Raw genomic sequence first — 23,147 nt, 5'->3', positions numbered from 1 at the left:
GTTTTTGTGGACATTGCCGTTTTCAATTCAACTTTTTAGCAGAACATGTGTAATTGTGTGCGTAATGTTTTTATGAGATATTATGATTGTGATTGTTGCCGCGTAATAATAACGATGGAATGTACATTAAACATCTAATATATTATATTTTTATTAATCTATAAACAGCCAAAAAATTGAAGCAATGAAATCAAATTGTGTCCAAGGGAAATGGAAGTTGTATATGTGATAGGATGCTTTAAACGATCATACTGTTGTGAGAGTACATTATAAACATTTGACATCAGATGTTGGCTACATGAAACAAATATATGATTTCCTTTCACACATCACGTATTTCTATAATATCCTAATTCAGATATACTTGTGACAGTTTGTTTTTAAAGCCAAATAATAAACGTATCAAACACATGTTTTACTGCAACGGGTTATTTTATTACAGAAAAAATCGAGGTAAACAAGTAATAATTCATCAAAATTATTCATTGATAACAGATTTTAAGCAAAATATTAACGATTTAAATAGGGTTGTTTTTAACAAACTATTAAAGTGTTATTTTAAATTTAGTTATTTTCGAAATGAAACAATGATGAAGTTATTAAATAATATAGGCAAGTTGTTTATTTAAGTATCGACGTTCGTCAAAGACATTTACAGCATTTCATATGAAAGGAAAATGGTATCTTTTGCCTAATTTTCTCCAAAAAAGATCCTTTTAAAAACATATCAGTAGTTATCTTCCTTGATATTATAGTCTGAGGTCATTTGCTGAGGTCAATTGGTACAATAGTTTTCTTGAGGGATTGGGGGTCGGATCGAAGTATGAAAGTATGTGCTATTTATTTTGTTAAGAAAGAGGTAGATGGGTAGGATGGAGGTATATTGAATTTATGATGTCTATTTGATTAGATATTAACAAAATACGTTAGTGTTATCTCTCTTTGCTTAAACACTTTGAAAGGAAAATTCCTATATTATTATATTTTAAAATAGGGTCTTTTCAAAGTTGAATATGGAGTTGAAAACGTCATTGTCAAAATTATGTCAGTAAAAGGTATGTTTTAGACGAAAAGCTCGTCTGGCGTACACACTTTCAATCCGATCATCTTTGATGATCAGTAATTACTATCTACAACATTTTTGTTGGCGTCTTTTTTAGATTGATATGAAAGTATGTTTAAGTTTTTTTTAATCAGTTGCGACGTATATTAACACAGTTTTGGCTTCTGGATCCCAATTAATGTCATTTTAACTAAATTTGGTTGTTATAGGTTGCTCTCCCAATTTTGTAAATTTAACGGAACTGTCATACAAGTAAGAGGTTAAGCTAGGTATAATCCAGGATTAACCATTATTACTTTGGGGAAATGTCTGTAACAAGTCAGGAATATCGCAATGGTTTTTCACTTGTTTGGTTATTGATAATGCTGTATATGTCAGTGTTCATGGATCGCAGTTTTTGAATTTGAACCAAAGTTTGGTAATTTCGTTATACTTAATAATAACTACAATCTCAATACTTAGCACTAAAATACAGTTTTAGGCTAAGCTTTATCTTATAATAATAACAAGATAATGAAAAAACTTGTGTAAGTTTACTATAAATGGCTTAGATATGCAATAAAAATAACTTTAAGTTTAACGATTGTATACAGTAGCAATTATTCACATCGTTTAATTTTCATTCTCTATCAAATGGTATCTGCTCATATTCATTTTCTGACATTGTATATCTATTATGCCCTGTGGTTTCCTCATCTGCCTGTCCTGAAACGGGAACACATAAACAAATAGAAAAAGTTTATAAGACAAATAAAGAATTGACGCACTCAAAAAGATTCTATTAGGTAAACAAATTTAAAAAGCTAAATTGTCCAGCAAAATATTGAATGGAATTTCGTGAAGAGTTTTTTACAGTTAGAAGTGTATTCACTTCGTATTCGTTGACATTATCATGATTTTTGTATATACCTACATGTTTTTACTATCAAACTGTTCAATACCTAAATAGGAAAAATTGAAAAAAAGTTTTCGCCGTAGCAACAAAAATTTCATTTTATGGACTTGCTACTTTCCCTATACAGAATAAGACACAACATATATGTGCGATATGTGTAATTTATTCTTCTGCTTAACCAATTCAAGTCAAAAGAGTTGATCCAGTAAGACCCTTTTTTGGCCCCAAAATATAGCAGATTTACAAAATTGTTAAAATGTAAACTTCAATCTATTTATTGGAAAGTGGAATGCTTCTGCTACATACATATGGGCTGTTTTTAAAAATACAATGCACATATATTGGATACTAGCATCATAAAGTCATGCTAAATTACTGAAATCATTACAATTTTTAGCATTTTAGTTAAATTTTAGACGGTTTCCGTCTAATATGAAAGTGACCGCATTTGCGTTCATTCTTAATATTGAAATATAAGCTGTATTGGATGACAATACATATATAAAGGTTGAGGATGAACACGGATGCGGCCACTTTCATTTTTGACAAAAACCATCTGAAGTAAAATTAACGGTACCAATTTTCTTGCAATAGATGCGCATTTCGACAATACATGTCTCTTCAGTGATGCTCGTGGCCAAAATATTTGATATCCAAAGCAATATCCTTTAACTCTACTTTTCGCTATATAGATGATGTTCTTTCACTAAATAATTCAAAATTTGGTGACAATGTGGAACGCATCTTTCCAATCGAGCTAGAGATAAAGGATACTACAGATACAGTTAAGTCGGCCTCATATCAAATTGACAATGAGGGTTGGTTGAAAACAAAACTTTACGACAAAAGAGATGATTTCAGCTTTCCAAGTGTGAACTTTCCATTTCTAAGTAGCAACATTCCAGCAGCACCTGCATACGGGGTATATATCTCCCAATTGATACGATATTCCCGTGCTTGCATTTACTATCATGATTTTCTTGATAGAGGGTTGCTGCTCACAAGGAAGCTATTAAACCAAGAGTTCCAAATGGGGAAGTTGAAATCATCCCTTCGTAAATTTTACGGACGCCATCACGAGTTGGTTGACCGTTATGGAATAACCGTTTCACAAATGATATCGGATATGTTCCTTATGTCGTAACTACAATCTCCTTCCCTTTCATGAATGTGACCTACCGAATTAGACTATTTACCGGATTTGTTATCACATAAGCAACACGACGGGTGCCGCATGTGGACCAGGATCTGCTTACCCTTCCGGAGCACCTGATATCACCCCTAGTTTTTTGGTGGGGTTCGTGTTGTTTATTCTTTAGTTTTCTAAGTTGTGTCGTGTGTGCTGTTGTTTGTTTGTCTTTTTCATTTTTAGCCATGGCGTTGTCAGTTTGTTTTAGATTTATGAATTTGACTGTCCCTTTGGTATCTTTCGTCCCTCTTTTATATAAAAGATCAAGAGCTATAATCTAAAAGGTCCAAAAAGTATAGCCAAATCCGTGAAAGGAATCAGAGCTTTGCATGAGGGAGATACATTCTTTAATTTATAATAATTTCTATCAGTTTGTAACGGCAAATTTTAATAACACAAAAAAAATTCGTATTTTCATTACTGGACTGGTGATAAGTGACATTTTTTTTTTCATATTTGATAGATTTTTCCTATTACAGCTTGAATCGGAGCGTTTTTAATGACTAAGTCAGTTAAAATCTTTTACATAAAGTAATTGAATGAACTGAAATAGACACATGTTTAAAAATTGTCCAAAATCTTTCGTCAGATGAACCTGAAAATTGAGGCAAAAAATCGCCCTTACTTCTTTCTGTCTTTCTATGAAACTGTTTATAGAAACATTGGCAATCACAGATTTTATATCACTTTACAATAAATATTTGGTAGCATATTTAAAACATAAGGAAGAAAAACTAGTTCATATGTTTCAAAATTCATATTGGTACTATGCACGTTGCAGTTAATATAAATCAATGAATACATCTAGTATTCCTTCAAAGTTGTCTTTCTTCAACCGATCGAGTTGTTATACAATATAATGCCAGGAAAATAAAACACTTCATTTTCCCTTATAATGAATGAATGTTGATTGTTGCTATTTTGAAGACATTTTGAAGAAACATGCCGGATGTCATATATTTGATTTTTCTGTTTTTGAGAGAGGTGGATTTTGGTTGCAGATAATTCATTCTTGTGACGATTTAGAAATAAAATATACTGTTTGAACCTCGGTCTATTGTTGAGAGCAGGCATGATCCCTCCGTTTCTATATCACTAACTTTAAGCCAAATTTTCCTATTATTCATGAAAAAATCATGTGTTTAGTCAAGAGCTGCATTTTCAGTTTACTGTTGTATAACATTAACATCTTGATTGTACAAATACGAGCTCTCATTGCCTTGAAATCTTAAGATGAATACAGCATGCCTTTTAATGTTTAATATATATCAATTTTAATGACACTCGAAAGAATAGAAAAAAATCAGTATGCTTTATAAAGAAATCATACTTAGATTCTCAATAAACATATCAATTTCTTCATAAAACTGGGTATCAATTCGTCGTCCTACCACAGCATTACTTGTATACAGACTGAAAAATCACATAATAGTAGATATCAGGGTAATCATATTTTTGCTGTTGTTTATGTCATATAATAGTATACTTAGATATGTCTCAGAGGGACGATTATTAACATATTTATGTCGTATACCTGTCTTAATTACAAATTTACCGAGTCCAAAAGCAGCATCTGATGCATCTGTCTTGAACGCCGTTTTTAATAGATAAATCGTGTGGTTATTACTATTGTTTTGTGTAAAATGTTTTGTTGTATGCATTTCTCCATTCTTATTGGTTGTTACTTTTAAAATATAAAATATATAATGGTTTTATTTCGCAAATTATATTGAATTTGTTGTTGTAAACTTATTGCTATCATTTAAAATTAAGATTATGATGTCTTTGAAGACCAGGTTTTCAAATGCAAGTATCATGTTCTTATAATACTGTGTGTGCATCCTTGATATAGAGTTACCTTTTTCTGTTGAACCGGAACTTCTTTTTTCTTCCTTAATATGAAATAGATAAGTTATTAAACATTGTGTTCTCTGTATTGACGTCATTAATGTAATCATGTGATACAATACAGTTTTAACAGTGTGCACAAATAGACATTTTTTGCTTAATAATTCATGGTATCAAGAAATATCATTACTGAGAAACTGCAAAGAAAAATCGTGATATTGAACATTTCATTTCAATCCAAACATTTTAACTTCATTATAATTATTAAAAACGATAGTCCAAATATTAAAGTGCAATACTCTTTGTCAGTTTAAAACTCGATACGGCATCGGAAACTCGTGGTATAAAATAGGAATCGTTGTAAAGATATACAAAACTTAGTGGAAGTTTTAAAATTAACAAATGTGGTAACATTTTGCGTCTACAAGATATACTTTCTTTTTTTAGTTACAGAAACAGCTTGAATAAAAGTTACATAAAATAAAGTATAGCAAATTGAAATATACATGTTGCTTATTGTTGAAGGCCGTACAATGACATTTTCATGTTAGGACCCTCTTACTATGCATATCATACCAAATATCCTTTTTTTCATATCAAATTAAAAATTAAATAGTTGTTTTACTACTAAATGCAGGTGTTATGTTTAGTTTCTGTGTAACATACTAAACTCCATATTCATAAAAACGAACAAACAAACTACAGTAAAAAAACCTACATAACATCCATCATATGGCTTAAGAATTTGCCCTTTGTATCTTCTCTGTCTTTTTTATTACTCAATACAACTTGCACTTTAAAATATCTATACCCTTCGGTTTGAACACGAATTGGGATTGTACATACCTTTGGTAAATCTACATATTATTATGATCAGTCCTGTCATTACAATTCCTGTTGCTATTAGCGATGACATTATTAACACTGTGTGTACTGTGTTATCTAGTATAGAAATAAATATGAATATTCATCGAACAGAATCTATAATATTAATTTATAATAGCCAATAATCGATTGGAAAATATAACTGAACATATTGAATTTTCCTCTGAGTTTGGTATTTTTGTTGATTTACTTTTCACATTAGAAGCAACAATAGTTTACCGATGTGATATGCAAAACGCCATTCGATGAGGATAAGGGATGTGTTACAGTTGCGATTATAGGAGGGTTTTTTTCAGTGAAATTTTCATATCATTGATATTTTGAAATTGAATTAGAAAGAAAAATAGAGATATAAAATATGAAAAAAATGTTTCATGAAAGAGCTTTAGACAATATCTGGTATAAAAATAGACTGTGAATTTGGTCAGAAATGAATTAATACAATGTACGGGACAAAAAGTTGGCTGCATCTATCGCATTGAAATTTATTCAACAGTTATCAAAGGTACCAGGATTATATTTTGATACGCCAGCCGGGCGTTTCGTATACATCAGACTCATCAGTGACGCTCAGATCAAAACATTTATAAAGCCAAAAAAGTACAAAGTTGAAGAGCATTCAGGACCCAAAATTCCAAAAGGTTGTGCCAAATACGGCGAAGGTAATCTATATGCATATAACATTATATAGCTTTATATCTGATTCAAACTTCTACGTTTAAAAAAATCATCCTAATTTGTTCTCCGTTAAAATAAAATAAAAAATCAATGCTGACCACGAGTACGAAATATTGATCTCTGATTGTATATTTTTCAAAAGCTTGCCTTTCAAATTATGATTACTGCACAGATTGTTGTTTACAAGAAGGCTATTGAACTAAATGTTCTTAAAAGTAAAGTAGAAATCAGCTCTTCCAATATTTTACGTTCTGAACCATGATTAGGTTGAACATTGTGGAATAACTTGGTCAACGATGACCACATATATGGGCCATATGACGCAACAACACTTATTTGGTGGGATTCGTGTTGCCAAGTCTTTAGTTTGTCTTGTGTACTATTATTCGTCTGTTTGTCTTTCTTTTTTAGCCATGGCGTTGTTGGTGTATTTTCGATCTATGAGTTTGAATGTCCCTCTGGTATTTTTCGCCCCTCTTTTATCCCTCCCTTTTCACATTTTTTTTTACAAGAAATCATCTCGGTATTTGAAGAGAGTTGGATGCTAAATCCTTAGTTTTCGGTAGACTTTTGTTTGTTTTTTCGTACTTTTCTATTAGGCTATGTATCTTTCAATCAATTAATTATGTTGCTGGACATCATCTATTTTGTTTACCTTCAAAACAGAAAATTCATGTTGCCTATCGCAAGTTTATTGTCAAATTACAAAAAAAAATAAAGAATAAGAAAGAATTTTGAACATAGAAGTCAAGAAAATAATATTTTGCTTATGCAGTTAAAATTTGAAAGCATACACTCACCTTCCTGTTCAAAAGTATGAGATGTTGAGAAATGTGCAGTTTTTACAGTAAGGCGGTATATAGACGTATCGACATCACACACTCGTTTGAGTTGAAGTGTTGCAATTTTCGCTTTAATCGGAACGTCTTTGTTATGCATATTTACAATATGTGTGGTTTGTCTTACATTTGGTCTTTGGTGTTCTGATGAATGTAATAATCTTCCATTCTTATACCAAGTAAGTGTCGATATTTCATCAAAAGAATAAAATTCAACACTAAGTAAGCATTCTGCTTTTGATTTATACTTCACTAAAGAGCTGTTTACAATAACAGGTGGACCTGAAATAAATAGGTCGGGTGCTGATTTTATAATCATTTGTCTGATCGTCACGATACAGAATAGTGTCACTAGTAAACAAGAGAAGAGGGACGAAAGATACCAAAGGGACAGTCAAACTCATAAATCCAAAACAAACTGACAACGCCATGGCTAAAAATGAAAAAAACAAACAAACAACAGCAAACACGACACAACATAGAAAACTAAAGAATAAACAACACGAACCCCACCAAAAAAACTAGGGGTGATCTCAGGTGCTCCGGAAGGGTAAGCAGATCCTGCTCCACATGCGACACCCGTCGTGTTGCTTATGTGATAACAAATCCGGTAAATAGTCTAATTCGGTAGGTCACATTCATGAAAGGGAAGGGGATTGTAGTTACGACGTAGGGAACATATCCGATATCATTTGTGAAACGGTTATTCCATAACGGTCAACCAACTCGTGATGGCGTCCGTAAAATTTACGAAGGGATGATTTCAACTTCACCATTTGGAACTCTTGGTTCAATAGATTCCTTGTGAGCAGCAACCCTCTATCAAGAAAATCATGATAGGAAATGCAAGCACGGGATTATCGTATCAATTGGGAGATATATACCCCGTATGCAGGAGCTGCTGGAATGTTGCTACTTAGAAATGGAAAGTTCACAATTGGAAAGCTGAAATCATCTCTTTTGTCATAAAGTTTTGTTTTCAACCGACCCTCATTGTCAATTTCTAGATGTAAGTCAAGATATGAGGCCGACTTAACTGTATCTGTAGTATCCTTTATCTCTAGCTCGATTGGATGGATGCGTTCCACATAGTCACCAAATTTTGAATTATTTAGTGAAAGAACATCATCTATATAGCGAAAAGTAGAGTTAAAGGATATTGCTAACTTCTTATCTTTCTTCTTAAGAAGTTCCTGCATGAAGCCAGCCTCATAATAATAAACAAACAAGTCGGCAAGTAGAGGGGCACAGTTTGTTCCCATTGGAATGCCGACAGTCTGTTGAAAAACACGTCCTCCGAACGTAACAAATATGTTGTCAATCAAGAAATCAAGCATCTTGATAATATCAGTTTCAGAGAATGTTTTGTTCGAATCAGAGTGATCCTTTACAAAGTTGGATTTCTCCCTCCCTAAGACAAGATACTTGTATCTACGTTGGCCATTCTTTTTTACGAAGCAAAGCAATACCAACTCTTTAAATTTGTCTTTTAGTTTGGAATGTGGAATACTAGTGTACAGAGTAGAAAAGTCAAATGTTTTAATACTGTTACAAGATGAAAGAAAGTTAGATTGTATGTACTCTAAAAGATCTTTTGAATTTTTAAGTATCCACATCTGATTCACGCCCCCTCTAGAATAGGCAGTTTCACAATAACTTTGAAGCCCGTCTTTGATTGCTGATAAAATAGATGTTAATAATTTAGAAAGAGGTTTCGTGGAGCACTTGGAAGACCCAGCAATATACCGTTGCTTGTAAGGACACTTATGTAGTTTAGGTATCCAATACAGTGATGGCAGATCCAGTTCTTCATCTTTGGTTGAAATTCCAAAGGAACACAGAACAGACCTATGATTATCCAGGATTTCCTCTTTGGTAAGTGTCGTGAGGGTATATGTTGAGTTTCCAAGTGAATTGTCAATACCTAATTCGTTTATCAAGCAGTTAATGTAATGAGTTTTACATACAAAAACGATGTTGTTTGGGGCTTTAACTGCGGGGACAACAACATATTTGTCATGGAGGTAGGATAGGTGTTTTGCAACATTTGGGTCTTTAAAGATTGACGTAGCATGGGCATTGATAGACCCATTCAGTTTCTTAATTCTGATTTACGTCTGAAACAGTCTTTTCATGTAAACTTTTCATGTTTATCGTTTCAGTCAATTTTTGGATTGAACAAATAGGTTAATTATACCCCCTCTTTAAAAAAGGGGGGTATACTGTTTTACCTCTGTCTGTCCTTCCGTCAGTCTGTCAGTCCGTCAGTCAGTCCGTCCGTCCCATGAATATTTTTCGTCGCATTTTTCTCAGGAACTACAATACAAGGATTTCTGAAATTTGGTTTCAGGGTTTATCTAAGTCAGCTATACCGTGTGGTGCGTTTTCAGATTGATCACTTGACAACTTCCTGTTTACCGAACAATTGTATGATTTTACACATGATAGCCAAGTTGAAAATTTTCGTCACATTTTTCTCAGGAACTACAATACAAGAATTTCTGAAATTTGGTTTCAGGATTTATATAAGTCAGCTATACCGTGTGATGCGTTTTCAGATTCATCACTCGACAACTTCCTGTTTACCGAACACTTGCATATTTTTACACTATTAATATTATCCACTTGCGGCGGGGGTATCATCAGTGAGCAGTAGCTCGCAGTTTCACTTGTTCAAAACTGTTTGAACAGTTACGATTGCAGTCAATGCGTTTCTGTTTTGGTAGCATTTCAGACATTATAGTATAATGATGTGTATATAGAAAAATAGCAGCTAATGAACAGTTTTAACATATTGATTGATGGAAAGCGGTATGTTTGAAAAATGCTGTATTAACGAAAGTGAATAAATCAAAATTTGACGATGATAATTCCTCACAAGTTTTTTTTAAACCAAATGACCGTTTGAGATCAACTTTGGTTCACTAGTGTCGTATTGACAAAAACATATATATCTAAGGAAAATGCAAAATGAAAGGTCCCTTATCAAATGACAAAATCAAAAGCTCCAACACGTCAAACGAATAGAAAACATATTTTGGTACAGGAATTTACTGGTGGATTAAACGTGATCTTACAACCAGCCAAACCTTTTACTTGTATGACAGTCATATAGCATTTATGACATCGGTTTATTTATGAAGTCTCTTGATGTCAAGATATCGCTGGATATTTTATGGAAGTTGCAGTCCCGTTGATATAAGGTTAGATGTTGTTAATGCATCTAAAATAATGTACAAAGTAAACACTATAAATACATTTTCGGATTTTAAGTTTAAGAAACTCAATAAAAAATATACGGTCAAATCCTATCCGCTCGATTTGTGTTCTTATGCATTGCTGTTTTGATGTGTTTTTAGCTTTTATTACAATTGTAATTATCTGAAGTATTCATTTAGTTTATAAGTCACTTGTTATAATGATTAAGAAACTCCACATTCAAATTTTTTTTTACTATAAAATGAATACATGTTTTTTGTTGAGTAACAGTTTTCAGGTTTAAACTTCGTCATGACGTTTTTGCACATTTGCATCTAAAAGCGTTTATTAACATCAGTTTATATATTAACAAGAATGTGTCCAAAGTTCACAGATACCATAATCGCACTTCCATTATTTATGTTCAGTGGACCGTGAAATTGAGGTCAGAACTCTAATTTGGCATTAAAATTAAAAAGATCATATCACAAGGAACATGTATACTAAGTTACAAGTTGATTGGACTTCAACTTCATCAAAACCTACCTCGACCAAAAACTTTAACCTGGAGCGGGACAAACGGACGAACAGATGAACGGACGCACAGACAAGAAAAATTTTAAGTTGATTGGACTTTATCAAAATAATATCTCGACCAAAACGTGGAGCGGGAGACGGACGAACGGACGAAAAGGCCAGAAAGTTTTTAGTTGATTGGACTTTAATTTCTTCAAAACCTATCTCGGCCAATAATTTAACCTGGAGCGGGACAGACGGACGAGCGAACGGACGGACAAAAAGACAAACGGACGCACAGACAAGAAAACATAGTGCCCATAAATGGGGCATATACATTTCTTTTTACCTGGTACACTTAGAAAAGTGGTTGAATAAAAAACTGTTGTGTTCTTCCTTGTATCTGTTATGCTGCACGTGTAGTTCCCTATATCTTCATATGTACAGAAAGGTATCTGTATAAACGTATGTTTCCCTGATGAAAATCCAGCTAATTTACATATTTCTACATCATTATAATGGTGAAACCACTTTCCAAAGTGAAAAACGTCTGGTAAGTTATCGTCATGACAGGTGAGTTTTATCTCTGAATTACTTTCACACACTTCCTTTCTATGTGATACATTATATCCTTTGTCTGAAAAAGCAAAATAGGAGGGAATGCTGCAAATCAACTTATTTTTTGACTACTTAATTTCGCGTTTAGCCTTTACTAGGCCCCTTTGCAGATAATAAATTTCGCGATTATCACATTTACTGGATTAGTTAAATCTGAAAAATACAAGTTATTTGCGAGGATTTATATTCTAGATATTTTCTGCGAAATTAAACACGCGAAAATAAGTTGCTTTGAATTTCCAGTACTTAAAATGAATTAAGAATTAAAAAAAAAAGGCTACGAAAAGATAAAGCTATAGATTTATTACATATTTATTTAAATTCCATTAGTCAATTGTCTAATTCATCACACCCATATCTCTTTTCAAATATCGACACACACATATACCGAGAATATTGCTTATTGTTCCGATGATTGTATGTGTCAAAATTTTAATTTCATAAGTTTAAATGTTGTCTTTATGTCAAATATAAAGTTAAAAAATGTAAGCAGAAAGATACCATGGGGACAATAAAAATCATAGGTCAATAAAACCATGGAATAAAAAATAACGACGAAAAGACAAACAGAAAAAAAAAAGAAAAACCTAAAACTAAAGATAGAGCGAAACGAATAAAAACCCCAAAAGGGGGTCAACACATGTGCTTTAAATGGTCACAGTTCATGTTCATCTGGTGGCACGGTCGTGTTAATCATTGCAAGAAAGAATTCAGCTGCAAGTCGCATTCAATAATGTAACAAACGAGGTTAAAAAGGACAAGATTGTGGTAACTACAAGTGAAATATAACTGAGGTCGTTTGTGGCACTTGATTCCACAGAGAACAAACAAAATCATGATGACGTTCGTTTCGAAGGTTATTTCAAGTATATTATTTGAAACCATTAGTATACTAGTTTCTTCGTAAGTAGTAACTCTCTTTCAAGAAAATGTTAAAACAGCAATCCCTGGAGTAGGGCATAAACTGGGAGAAATTTCTACAAAATGACTTCTTAGATATAGCCGTAACATAAAACTGTAAATGTTATTTATAATTTCACACATAATACAGTTTTTTTTAACTTGATTTCAACTTGTTGAAATGTCGAAATACCACACAGGCATTGAAACTATTACTATCGTCCGAAATAGATCAACTGAGTATACAGTTCTTTGTCTTTTGGTCTTTTACTCTGCCATGGTGTTTGTAGTTTCTTTTCGCCTTACAAGTTTAAATGTCTCTTTAATAGTGTTCGATTCCTTTTTTCGAACGTATTTCTGTAACCTGCTCTGTTATATTTTGTTTCTATTGAGTTATCTTAGAATAAAAGCAGCCAGAAATTTGAATTTTACGATATCGTGGGTAAAGACATCGGAGACCAAAACCGACACCTTCTATGAATTGGTCGATTTATTTTTCCTTCTTTTTATTGTATATGTTACGTATTAGGTTAAGATCATTAGCAGGTATACGTATTTTTTTTCTCTTGTATATGAAAATAAAACTTACAAGGGAATATGTGAATATTTAACATTGACTCGCTGTTCGATTTGTTAGAACGACATCTACATAAAGTATCATCATCCTTTATGTCGGCAGTAAATACATTTTTAATTAAGGTAGCGTCGTCAATCACTTCCTGTTCTATGTGGGTTATATTGTCACATGATAAATCCAGACTACTTGCTTCTGATTGGATAATATCGTAACACGAAATTGATGCTTGTTCGCCATCTATAAATTGTCCATCCATTTTTACCATGGGGGTTATGTTATACAGCTCCCCTGCAAAATTATTCATTTGATCAACATGAATGTAAATGTTATGACATAGATGTTCAACACACTTTACAATAATACTAGTAAGTTTCATTAGTCAAATAAATACAAAGAAAACATCTTATGATCATCTCCAAAAATATATTTCTAATCGTTTGATCACGGACAAAGCAAAAATTGAAAATTTTGTGTTTGATATTCTTTGCTTTTCAAATATTTTCCATTCGAGCGTTACTGATTAATCGTTTGAACTCAAACTGCGCGTCTCACAAAATATTAAACCAGGTTACGATGATGAGTTTATTTATTGAACAACTTCAGCTTCCCTACAATTAGCGTATTTCCAGTATCGAAAACACAGTGAACAATAACCTTCCTACATCTGCATTGTTCTTATTTTTTGTTAAATTTGTTTGACCATTCTTAGGTTTTTAAAATCATATCTGTATAGTCACAACTTAAGAGGAAGATATACACAAACTATTTTCCCCTCATACATTATTCCATATGAACAAACATGGTGCAATTTTTATTATATACCTGTTTCATCGAAGTAAAATTTCTCTTCGATGACACCATTTGAAACAATCATTCCATAAACATTACTTGACAGACAATCCAGGCGGCTTATTACTCTTTTCTGTTCAGTTTTGAATTTCTCCATTTCTTTCATGACAAACCTATTTAATGGACCCAGATGAAATTTGACCTTTCTGTTATTTGTCCACAAAGACTCTATGTTTATGTCTGGAAAGCTCTCAAAAGTTACAGTTATCGAACACAGTGTGGCATTAACGTGTTTGGTATGAATTCTCTTCAGAATAATTGGTCCTGTAATGAGACAATCTCTGTATAAAGATATACATAGTATGTGATAAATAACAAATAAAAATAGAGAATGTTCTTCCACTTCCAAAGTCGTTATAGTACTAAATAAAATGATTGTATGATGGCTATACACGAACAAATACATGTATCTTATCACTCTGCTTATATTTTTGATTTTTTTCGTGTATGCATCATCAACCAAAAGATACAAATAAAATGTAAATGTCGAACTGTTAGGAAAATCCGAATCGGTAAGTCCGTAATCAAATGTCAAAATCAAAAGCTCAAACACATCAAACGAATGGAAAACTACTGTAATTATCTTGACTTGGTACAGGAATTTTCTTATCTAGAAAATGGTGAATTACACCTGGTTTTTCAGATACCTAAACCTCTCACTTGTATGACAGTGGCATACAATTTCTTTATACTGACAACGACATAATGATCCATTCATCGTTTGATTTCTAATCTTTTGAAATGAGTTTTTTTCAAGATTTCATTATTGTTTAGGTTTTTGTAGATTCTAATACATGTGAGTATTCAATGCAAGTCATGTGTTTGACTACGACATTGGAAATATTTCTGGTTTTCAGAAGAAGATTACACTGAATTCTTCTTATCATTTCTTGTATTCTTTAATATTGTCAAATTTGGAGATACATATTATTACAAGTGTCCCTTTTTAAACCTTAAAAAAAAAAAAATTATATTTATACATGCCTTGTACATATAATTCTGTCGATGCGTTTGCTATGAGACTATTATTTTTCCTGACATCAACTACTGTGCAATAGTATATCCCCATTTTTTCGTATATGCTATTATTGATTGTTAAAAATGTTGTTTCATTTGAGATACTTGACGATATGAGACTTTTCTCTTCTTTTCCATTCGTATATTTCCAGTGTCCAAAGGCAAAAGGGTATTGTAATACAGGTACACGGCATGCTAATGTTGTCGAGGTATCATGGACAACGTTGGTTATTGGGGATAACTCGAATGATAAGTCATCTTAAAAACATAAGACATGCACGTTACCGAAACTTCAAGTAATCAAAAGAATTTCCGCCTATAATTTCGTTTCATGTAGTAATTAAAATTACCACGGTTTCATATCTATTGCATTCAAATCTTCAATGAATTATCAACATGTAAAACAACTTTGACAACTAAAGATTATTATACCTTTTTAGCAGTATGTTATGCATATTAAGGATTTTTTGTTTAATAGAGATGCTAAAGATACCAGAGGGAAATCCAAACTCTTAATTCGAAATGTGCCCCGAAAGAGTAAGCAGATCATGTTCGACATGTGGTACCCGACGTTTAGCGCATATTAGAACGAATCCAGTAATAAGTCTTATTCGGTAAGTCACATTCGTGAAAAGGGCACGGATTTGTAGTTACGACATTAGGAACATAACCTCTATCGTCTGTGAAACAGATATTCCATAATGGCCAATCAACTGGTGATGGAGTCCGTAAAATTCCCGATAGGATGATTTCAACTTCATCATTTGAAACTCTTGGTTTAGTAGCTTCTTTATGAGCAGCAGCCATCTATTAAGGATATCACGATAGAAAATACAAGTCCAGGAATTTCGTATTGACAGGAGATATATATTCCGTATGCCGGCGCTGCTGAAATAATGCTGCATAAAAATGGAAAGTTAATAATTGGAAAGCTCCAAATTATCTCTTCTGTCATAAAGTTTTGTTTCCAACCGACCCTGGAGCTCATAGACAATTTCTAGATGTAAGTTATGATATGAGGCAGACTTAATTGTATTTTCTTTTAATTTGAATTACCGAAGAGATTTAGAATCGTCAAAATTCGCATCTGGTGAGGTAGAATTGGTACCATTTATATTAGATAAGGATTCATCTTTCTATAAAATGTTTCACTCATAATAACTTCTAGTATTCACATGTGTAAAATGCCTTAAAAAGATTTATATCAGTGACTCTTTTTACAAAAAAAATCGTAAAAGTAAATAAAGGCAACAGTAGTATACCGCTGTTCAAATTTAAAAATCGATTGAGAAAAAAAAAACATATCCTGGTTACAAACTAAAACTGAGGGAAACACATCAAATATAAGTGGAGAACAACGACATAAAAGAAACGAACTATAATATAACAATGGCCATTTTCATGACTTGGTACAGGACATTTTAAGAAAAACATGGTGGGTTGTACCTAGTTTTGTGGCTAGCCGCCTTCCCGCTTTTATGGCAATGTTAAATATAACATTAAAATGACAAAATCACATGACAGACTAAAAACACACGTAAATCATAAACATTTCTATTTATTTTTTCAATTTTAGTCGTAAGATTATTTTGTGAAAAGAGCCAACTCTCGCAGAATAACAAAATCATCCACTTATAAGATTTGTGTCGATTAAAAATAAGGATCGTACATACACATTGTCCATAGATTTCAGAATTTAATTTCTAATTTAAGTAAATATCTTTACTTTAAATGCATTGCCTTTACTTACATTGGTTAATAACCAGTTGAAGCTCAGAGCTCACATCAAAACTCATATCCTTCGATTGAGCTATACATGTGCATTTTGTTCTATTCTGATCTATATCAATTGATACATTTAAATTTAGACAAGTAAAGTTGTCAATTTCTTGAGTTATGAGGTCTCCATGGCACTGAAATGACAGAGTAGTGTCTGGACTGTCTTTTCTTTGAAAACAACATTTGAAATCCACTCTTTCTCCATCAACAAATGGACCAGTTGGTGATATGGTTGTAAAGTTGTATGTATCATCTAACATGTCTAAATAGTAAGAGAGAAAAGACATAACATTATATATAGACGACACTTCCGTCAAGCGTACATCGTGTTAAAGCTGGTTTATTTGCAATTGGTGATTTAAGTGTCAATTTATATTTCAGCTTATATAAATTTCGTTTCTTTTTTTAATTAAATACAATATTCTAAAGCATAATTATATTTTTATTCCTTAAAATGAATTGTCATTTTATTTCTTAATAACCACTCCTGGTCTAGACAAATCAATATACAAACTCACATGCTAGAACGGAAATTATTTCAAAAATAAAATTTAAACAAGTGAAATGTTGGTATGCTTGTCTTTTGATAATATCGCTTTTGTGTTTGATGTTTTGTTGAAATAGATTACAATGATGATCGTCTGCTTTTTTTCGGAATGTAACAGATTATTGATAATTTCAGGATGAGCTCCCCTGATAATGTAGCGTCATTGACTGAATTTCAATTGTTTATATCGAGGACGATATTATGGTAATGATATATACAAATGCTTCATTGACTTGTTCATTTCTTATAATTTAATTCTAAATTCCATTTTAAACCGTAGAAAACCATGAAAAAACGTTGATGACGTCACGGTCACATGACTAAATTATGTCTATGGGCTCATAACAAAATAACGTCAGCCAATCAGAAGACACGTTACATCCAAAATTAAATTATAATGTTATAAACCAATCAAATGGTTTGAATATATTTTCTTATAATGCATCAGAATTTAAAACACGAACTAACTTACACGTATTATAGAGCCTGCACATTGTGTGGCCACTTTTCCATACAAAAAGACCGTATACATATATATGTAATGGTATTACATTTGGATGTTACTTTTGATAAAAATCGTTGACGTTTACAAAGCATGTTTCACTTGTCATAGACTAATAAGGAGGTGTGGTATGATTGCCTTTGAGACTACTATTCACCAAAGTACATTTTCTAATTCTTTTTTTTATATTTGGTTCAAATTTATGATTTTTTTATATTTAAATATAAAAACACATTAAAGATACCAGGCTTTGAATTCTCACAAATATGAAGAGCATTTCAATCGCCTGAATGCAGCTACAACGAAAGGTATCGAGGACGATATTATGGTAATGATATATACAAATGCTTCATTGACTTGCGCAAAGCTTTTGATTCTGTGTGGCGTAAAGCTTTACTTTTTAAACTTTTGTCTTCAGGAGTTGGCAATAAGATGATTAATATTATTAATTGTATGTATTCCAAGACAATGTCAGCAGTGAAAATTAATAATTGTTTTACTGACTACTTCGATATAAACAGAGGAGTTAGGCAAGGGGATTCTTTAAGCCCTACCCTTTTTAACATTTATATATAAACCGTTAACTCTCAAAAATTCTGTTTTTGAAAGTTTAATGTTTGCAGATGATTTATTAATAATGTCCGAATCAAAAGAAGGTCTTTAGGAAAGCTTAGAATTTTTTGTCTTCATGCTGTGATAAATGGCAACTCACTATTAATTGTAAAAAGACCAAGATTATGGTTATTGGTCATCATCATAAACAGTCGCAAAATATAAAATTTAATTACAAGCACACTGTTTTAGAATGAGTAAATGAATTTAGGTTCTTAGGCAACTTGCTCTCACAAATTAAAATGGAAACTTATTGTCATCTGCTGAAACACTTTCAAAAAAGGCCCTAAAAGTTATATGTACTCTATCAAACGTTATACAAGTGGTCTGAACGAATTACCTGCAAATTTATCTGTTCATTTATGTGATTTTTTGGTTCGTGTATTTTGGCTTATACCTTTGAAACCAAAGCATTTAAAGCAAATCTTACAAGGAGTGAACTTTTTTATCAAGTAAATATCTATCTGCCCTGAAATTTTCAGATGACTTGGACAACTGGTTGTTGGGTTGCTGCCCCAATTTGTATTTTTTAAGGAAATTTTGCCGTTTTTGGTTATTATCTTGAATACTATTATAGATAGAGATAAACTGTAAAGAGCAATAATGTTTAGCCAATTAAGTTCTACAAATAAGTCAACATGATCAAAATGGTCAGTTGACCCCTTAAGGAGTTATTGCCTTTTATAGTAAATTTTTAACAATTTTCATTAATTTGGTAAATTTTGGTAAGTTTTTACATAATGTTTTCCTCTAACTAAAGGGCCAAGTTCATTATAGATAGAGAAAAATAGTAAGTAGCAAGAATGATCATTAAAGTATGATCTACAAACACATCACCATCACCAAAACACAATTTTGTCATGAATCCATTTTTTTCTTTTGTTCAATATGCACATAGACCAAGGTGAGCCTCTAGTTTCTTTCATTGCCACACAGTCACTTTTATATGAAGACCGACTTTTGAGTGAAAACTCATCTGATTTACTTCAAGAGTGTCCCTTCCTTTCTAAATCACTTCATGATCAAGGTATATACTCATGGTACCCATATGTAAATCATATTAGGTCTGATAATAATATTAGCAAACCCAAAGATGTAACTAAAAACAATAACGGAGACTGTAAGAATTATCTTGATACAAGAAAACTAATATGCAAATTTAGAAAAAGTGATCATTCCCTCGCTATTGAAACTGGAAGATATAAAAATATTCCACGCCCTCAAAGACTTTGTAATGAGTGCAAAGTTCTGGATGATGAATCCCATTTCTTTCTAATATGTAAAATAAATAATGATTTAAAACATGTTTTTTTTCAATGATTTAAAAACTCAATACAAAGATTTTTCTTAAAATAAAATGAAATATATACTAACTAAATCCAACCACTAGTCAGCAAGTGAAATCTTTAGGCTCCTTTATTAAACAGTCTATGGAACTTAGGCAGGGGGCACTTGAGGTCATTTGTTGTGTTAAATGTTTTGGTTTATTTTTATTTTTTATGTACATTTTAATGTCATCATTATGTTGTTGTTATTACATGTAATTGTCATGCCTTTGACCCTCTTATGGGTGTAATTTGTGCTTTAATAAAGTTTATCAACATTACTCTAGCTTATACGCTAACAGTTCACAAACCGACATAACCCTATAAACCTAATAAACAAAACTAATTTGATTCAAATCTTTTTTTTATTCTTAAAAATATTCAAAAAGTAGTATAAGTACTTACCAAAGACACCGATGGAAGTCTTTTTAATTAAGATGTCTTCTGAAGACGACCGATAAATACAAACCATTGATCGTTTGTGGTCGGTAATACCAACATCGTATACATTCAGGCTGTACATGCACTCAGCTGAATTACATGAAAACTCAAATCTTCTGTCTGTTACATTAAAGGTTTCATTGCATATTCCACTGAATAGTTTTTGAACATGTCCGTACCATAACACTATGCTTCCGGTCTCATTGCATGGTATAATAGAACACGTAAATGTCATATTACTTCCGATCGTAACTATGGTGCCATTGTTTGGTGATAAATCTATTTCAAGCTGTACCGCTCCTGAAACAACACTTTAATTTTAATAAATGTTTATATATCTTTTATACATGTATGGTGTCTTCACGTATAAATATTAAAAAAATATCCCGAAGTGATAACAAGTAACTTTATAAGCGGAGAAAAAGAAGAGGGTGTGGTGGGGTGGTGTTTTAAGACAAAACATGCATGAATATGACAAATTAATGAAAATAATACCAGTTATGTGGAAAGTCTTGTATATCAAATATTGACTTGTGTAAGAATTAAAAATTAGGCAAAAATTTCTATGCGAGTCACAAAAAGAATAAAAACACCTTTAATGACTTAAAACAAAAGATTAGAAACTTTTATCATAGGTACTGTGAAATATCAGCTTCGAGTCCCAATTTGAAGCTTTCAGTAAAGTAAAACAACAACTCAAAATAGTTTAAGGTCAGTGAGAGTAGGATAGTCATCGCCATTTTGAAAAGGTGGATTAAAAGTTTGCCTTTCCCACCTGGTTTTTATGCAGTCCCTGATAAGATGACCTAATCCAAAAAAATATTATAACATGTGTTGCACCTAAACTTACGAATTAGTCCTTATACATCTAATACCTAGGAGAGAACCAGACATAACTGCATGAATTCATATATATAATCTTTTAACTGATGAAATGTGCAAAAAAGTACTCATGCAGTTTCGCCCTAAGATAGAGTTGGTATCAACAATATTTTGTTTTTTAAATTATACAAATTACAATATAGATACACCTTCACAAATAGGATTCAGAAACAAGCAACAAGTATTTATATCTGTCTTCTTTTCAAGTTACTGCTAACTTACCTGTGAGGAATAAAGATGTCAATATCAAATACCTCACACCAGTATCTCTGTTTGAATCACTATGCCTGATCATTTTAAGTTAGTAGTTTTAATCATGCATGTACTGTTCACGTTGATAGACATATCTTTCTTTCCAGAAAATAATATTTACACGTAATTACAATTTTACTGATAGTACTGGAATCGGAATCTATATTCAATGTTCATTACACAAGGAAACTAGGTCAAACGGAACTGAAAAAGCACTAAAATGTATTCTGCATTTATTTCCGTAATTCAATTTGGTGTTTCCTTTATTTGTTTTCATTTTTAATTAAATAGATCCATTTGTATAAAATAATTTGAGGATACTCGTGTTCTCTTGTTTTTTAGACATTCTAAAAAATATCATACTTTTTATGTAAATGAAATTGATTATTATATCACAAAAAAAGCTGATTCTTTTGTACAGTTCATTGATAGCTAGAACTTACCATCCTAGTTTATACCAATCTAATAAGTTCTTTTATACTGAAAGTTGTTCTTTAGAGAAGTCAAAAAGCTTTGATTATAAATACAATCAAGAGGTACCGTATATAACCTTAAGCTATGTTATTATTTTAAAATTCGAAATAAAACGTATCCACTCCAGCAAAACAGATTGGGCCCGATAAAACTCAATTCTACCCCTACAAAAACAAATTGATAATAGTGTATATATTTTTTTAAGATTGCATTATAAAGACAGCAATATATATTAACTTGACATCATATTTAACGATAAAACTTAACGATTCTACATAAAAAAAAAAGAGAAAATGACCTATAGGGCTTTCCCAGTTTCTAAACATTAGCGTCATATCGATTCTCGTGTTTATATAAACTAAAAGTATACTTTTTTTGTTTGTTTATAAAAACCTTTTTATTACATTGGTTGAGATAAAGGCTTAAGAAACTTCAACCCTGCCATATGCCCCATGAACAAAATTGCGTCAGTGGCAATCTTTTTGTTCTCTTCCTCCCCACCACCCAAACCCTCATAATTTGTTTAAGTGATGTTTAATTTAGAAATGCATTGTCAACACAGAAAATTCGACAACTGTATAATACCTTGACTACCAATAGTAATGGGAGAAAGTCAGCCTTCGTGTTATAATAGTACAAGCTAAATATGTTTAAATTTCTACTTCCACACCCTTTTCATTTAGGTCTCCGTTTGGAATAAGCACTATCCAACTGTATCTTTACTGGTCAAATTCACAATTTATCTCTGAATGGAGATAAAATGTCCCTTTTCCAACCGGACGTGGCTGCAAATTATACATCTGGCGCTGTCGAACGGATGTCTCGTTATACATTGGTCGGCAGAAGTCCAGGGTTGTCGTACGTTGTAAAGTTGTCATTATGTACTCGTCCCTTAATCTCTGCTGAGTTGTCCTATTGGCAATCATACTCCACCTCCTTACTTTTCAATTATATTCCCTTATCAACATTTAGGATTTAATTGTCTTGATGTATCATTGTTGTGATCAAGAAATAAGATACTATCAAAACTACAGCACATGTTTATAAATTCTGCAATCAACCACTGAGATATCACTGATATTGCTTTTCCAATGTTTTCTCATAAAGTTTTTCTTTAAAAGCAACGGCCTTCAACTTTTGTTGGCGGCATGTTTTTTAAACGAATGGTTTGCTTCAAAATTACAGAAAAGCAATTGCTTCCGAATGGAACAGTTTTTTTTTATTCCATTGGAAATTTAAAAAAAAAAGGTACAACATTGAG

The 23,147-nt window shown here is 32.1% G+C and overlaps 1 protein-coding gene and 1 long non-coding RNA gene across 2 annotated transcripts; both read right to left on the bottom strand.

The window, feature by feature from the left end:
- Nucleotides 1-1,577: 1,577 nt before the first annotated feature.
- On the bottom strand, nucleotides 1,578-14,315 carry LOC143080008 (uncharacterized). The gene is made up of 8 exons (XM_076255651.1): nucleotides 14,029-14,315; nucleotides 13,219-13,494; nucleotides 11,461-11,748; nucleotides 7,359-7,679; nucleotides 5,842-5,937; nucleotides 5,006-5,039; nucleotides 4,478-4,560; nucleotides 1,578-1,768 (listed from the first exon to the last, which is right to left on the bottom strand). Exons 1-8 carry the CDS (start codon nucleotides 14,159-14,161, stop codon nucleotides 1,683-1,685), a joined length of 1,317 nt encoding a protein of 438 aa, XP_076111766.1. The 5' UTR covers nucleotides 14,162-14,315; the 3' UTR covers nucleotides 1,578-1,682.
- A 729-nt stretch (nucleotides 14,316-15,044) lies between these two features.
- LOC143080007 (uncharacterized) lies at nucleotides 15,045-21,532 on the bottom strand. Its single transcript, XR_012979590.1, has 4 exons — nucleotides 21,383-21,532; nucleotides 20,243-20,578; nucleotides 16,823-17,113; nucleotides 15,045-15,330 (listed from the first exon to the last, which is right to left on the bottom strand). It is a non-coding gene; the product is annotated as an uncharacterized LOC143080007 (long non-coding RNA).
- Between the last annotated feature and the right edge of the window lie 1,615 nt (nucleotides 21,533-23,147).

This window comes from Mytilus galloprovincialis, chromosome 6 (genome assembly GCF_965363235.1).
Source record: "Mytilus galloprovincialis chromosome 6, xbMytGall1.hap1.1, whole genome shotgun sequence".
NCBI classification, from domain to species: domain Eukaryota; kingdom Metazoa; phylum Mollusca; class Bivalvia; order Mytilida; family Mytilidae; genus Mytilus; species Mytilus galloprovincialis.
Note: the sequence above shows the minus strand (reverse complement) of the source record. Positions and strands in the feature narration are given on the sequence as shown.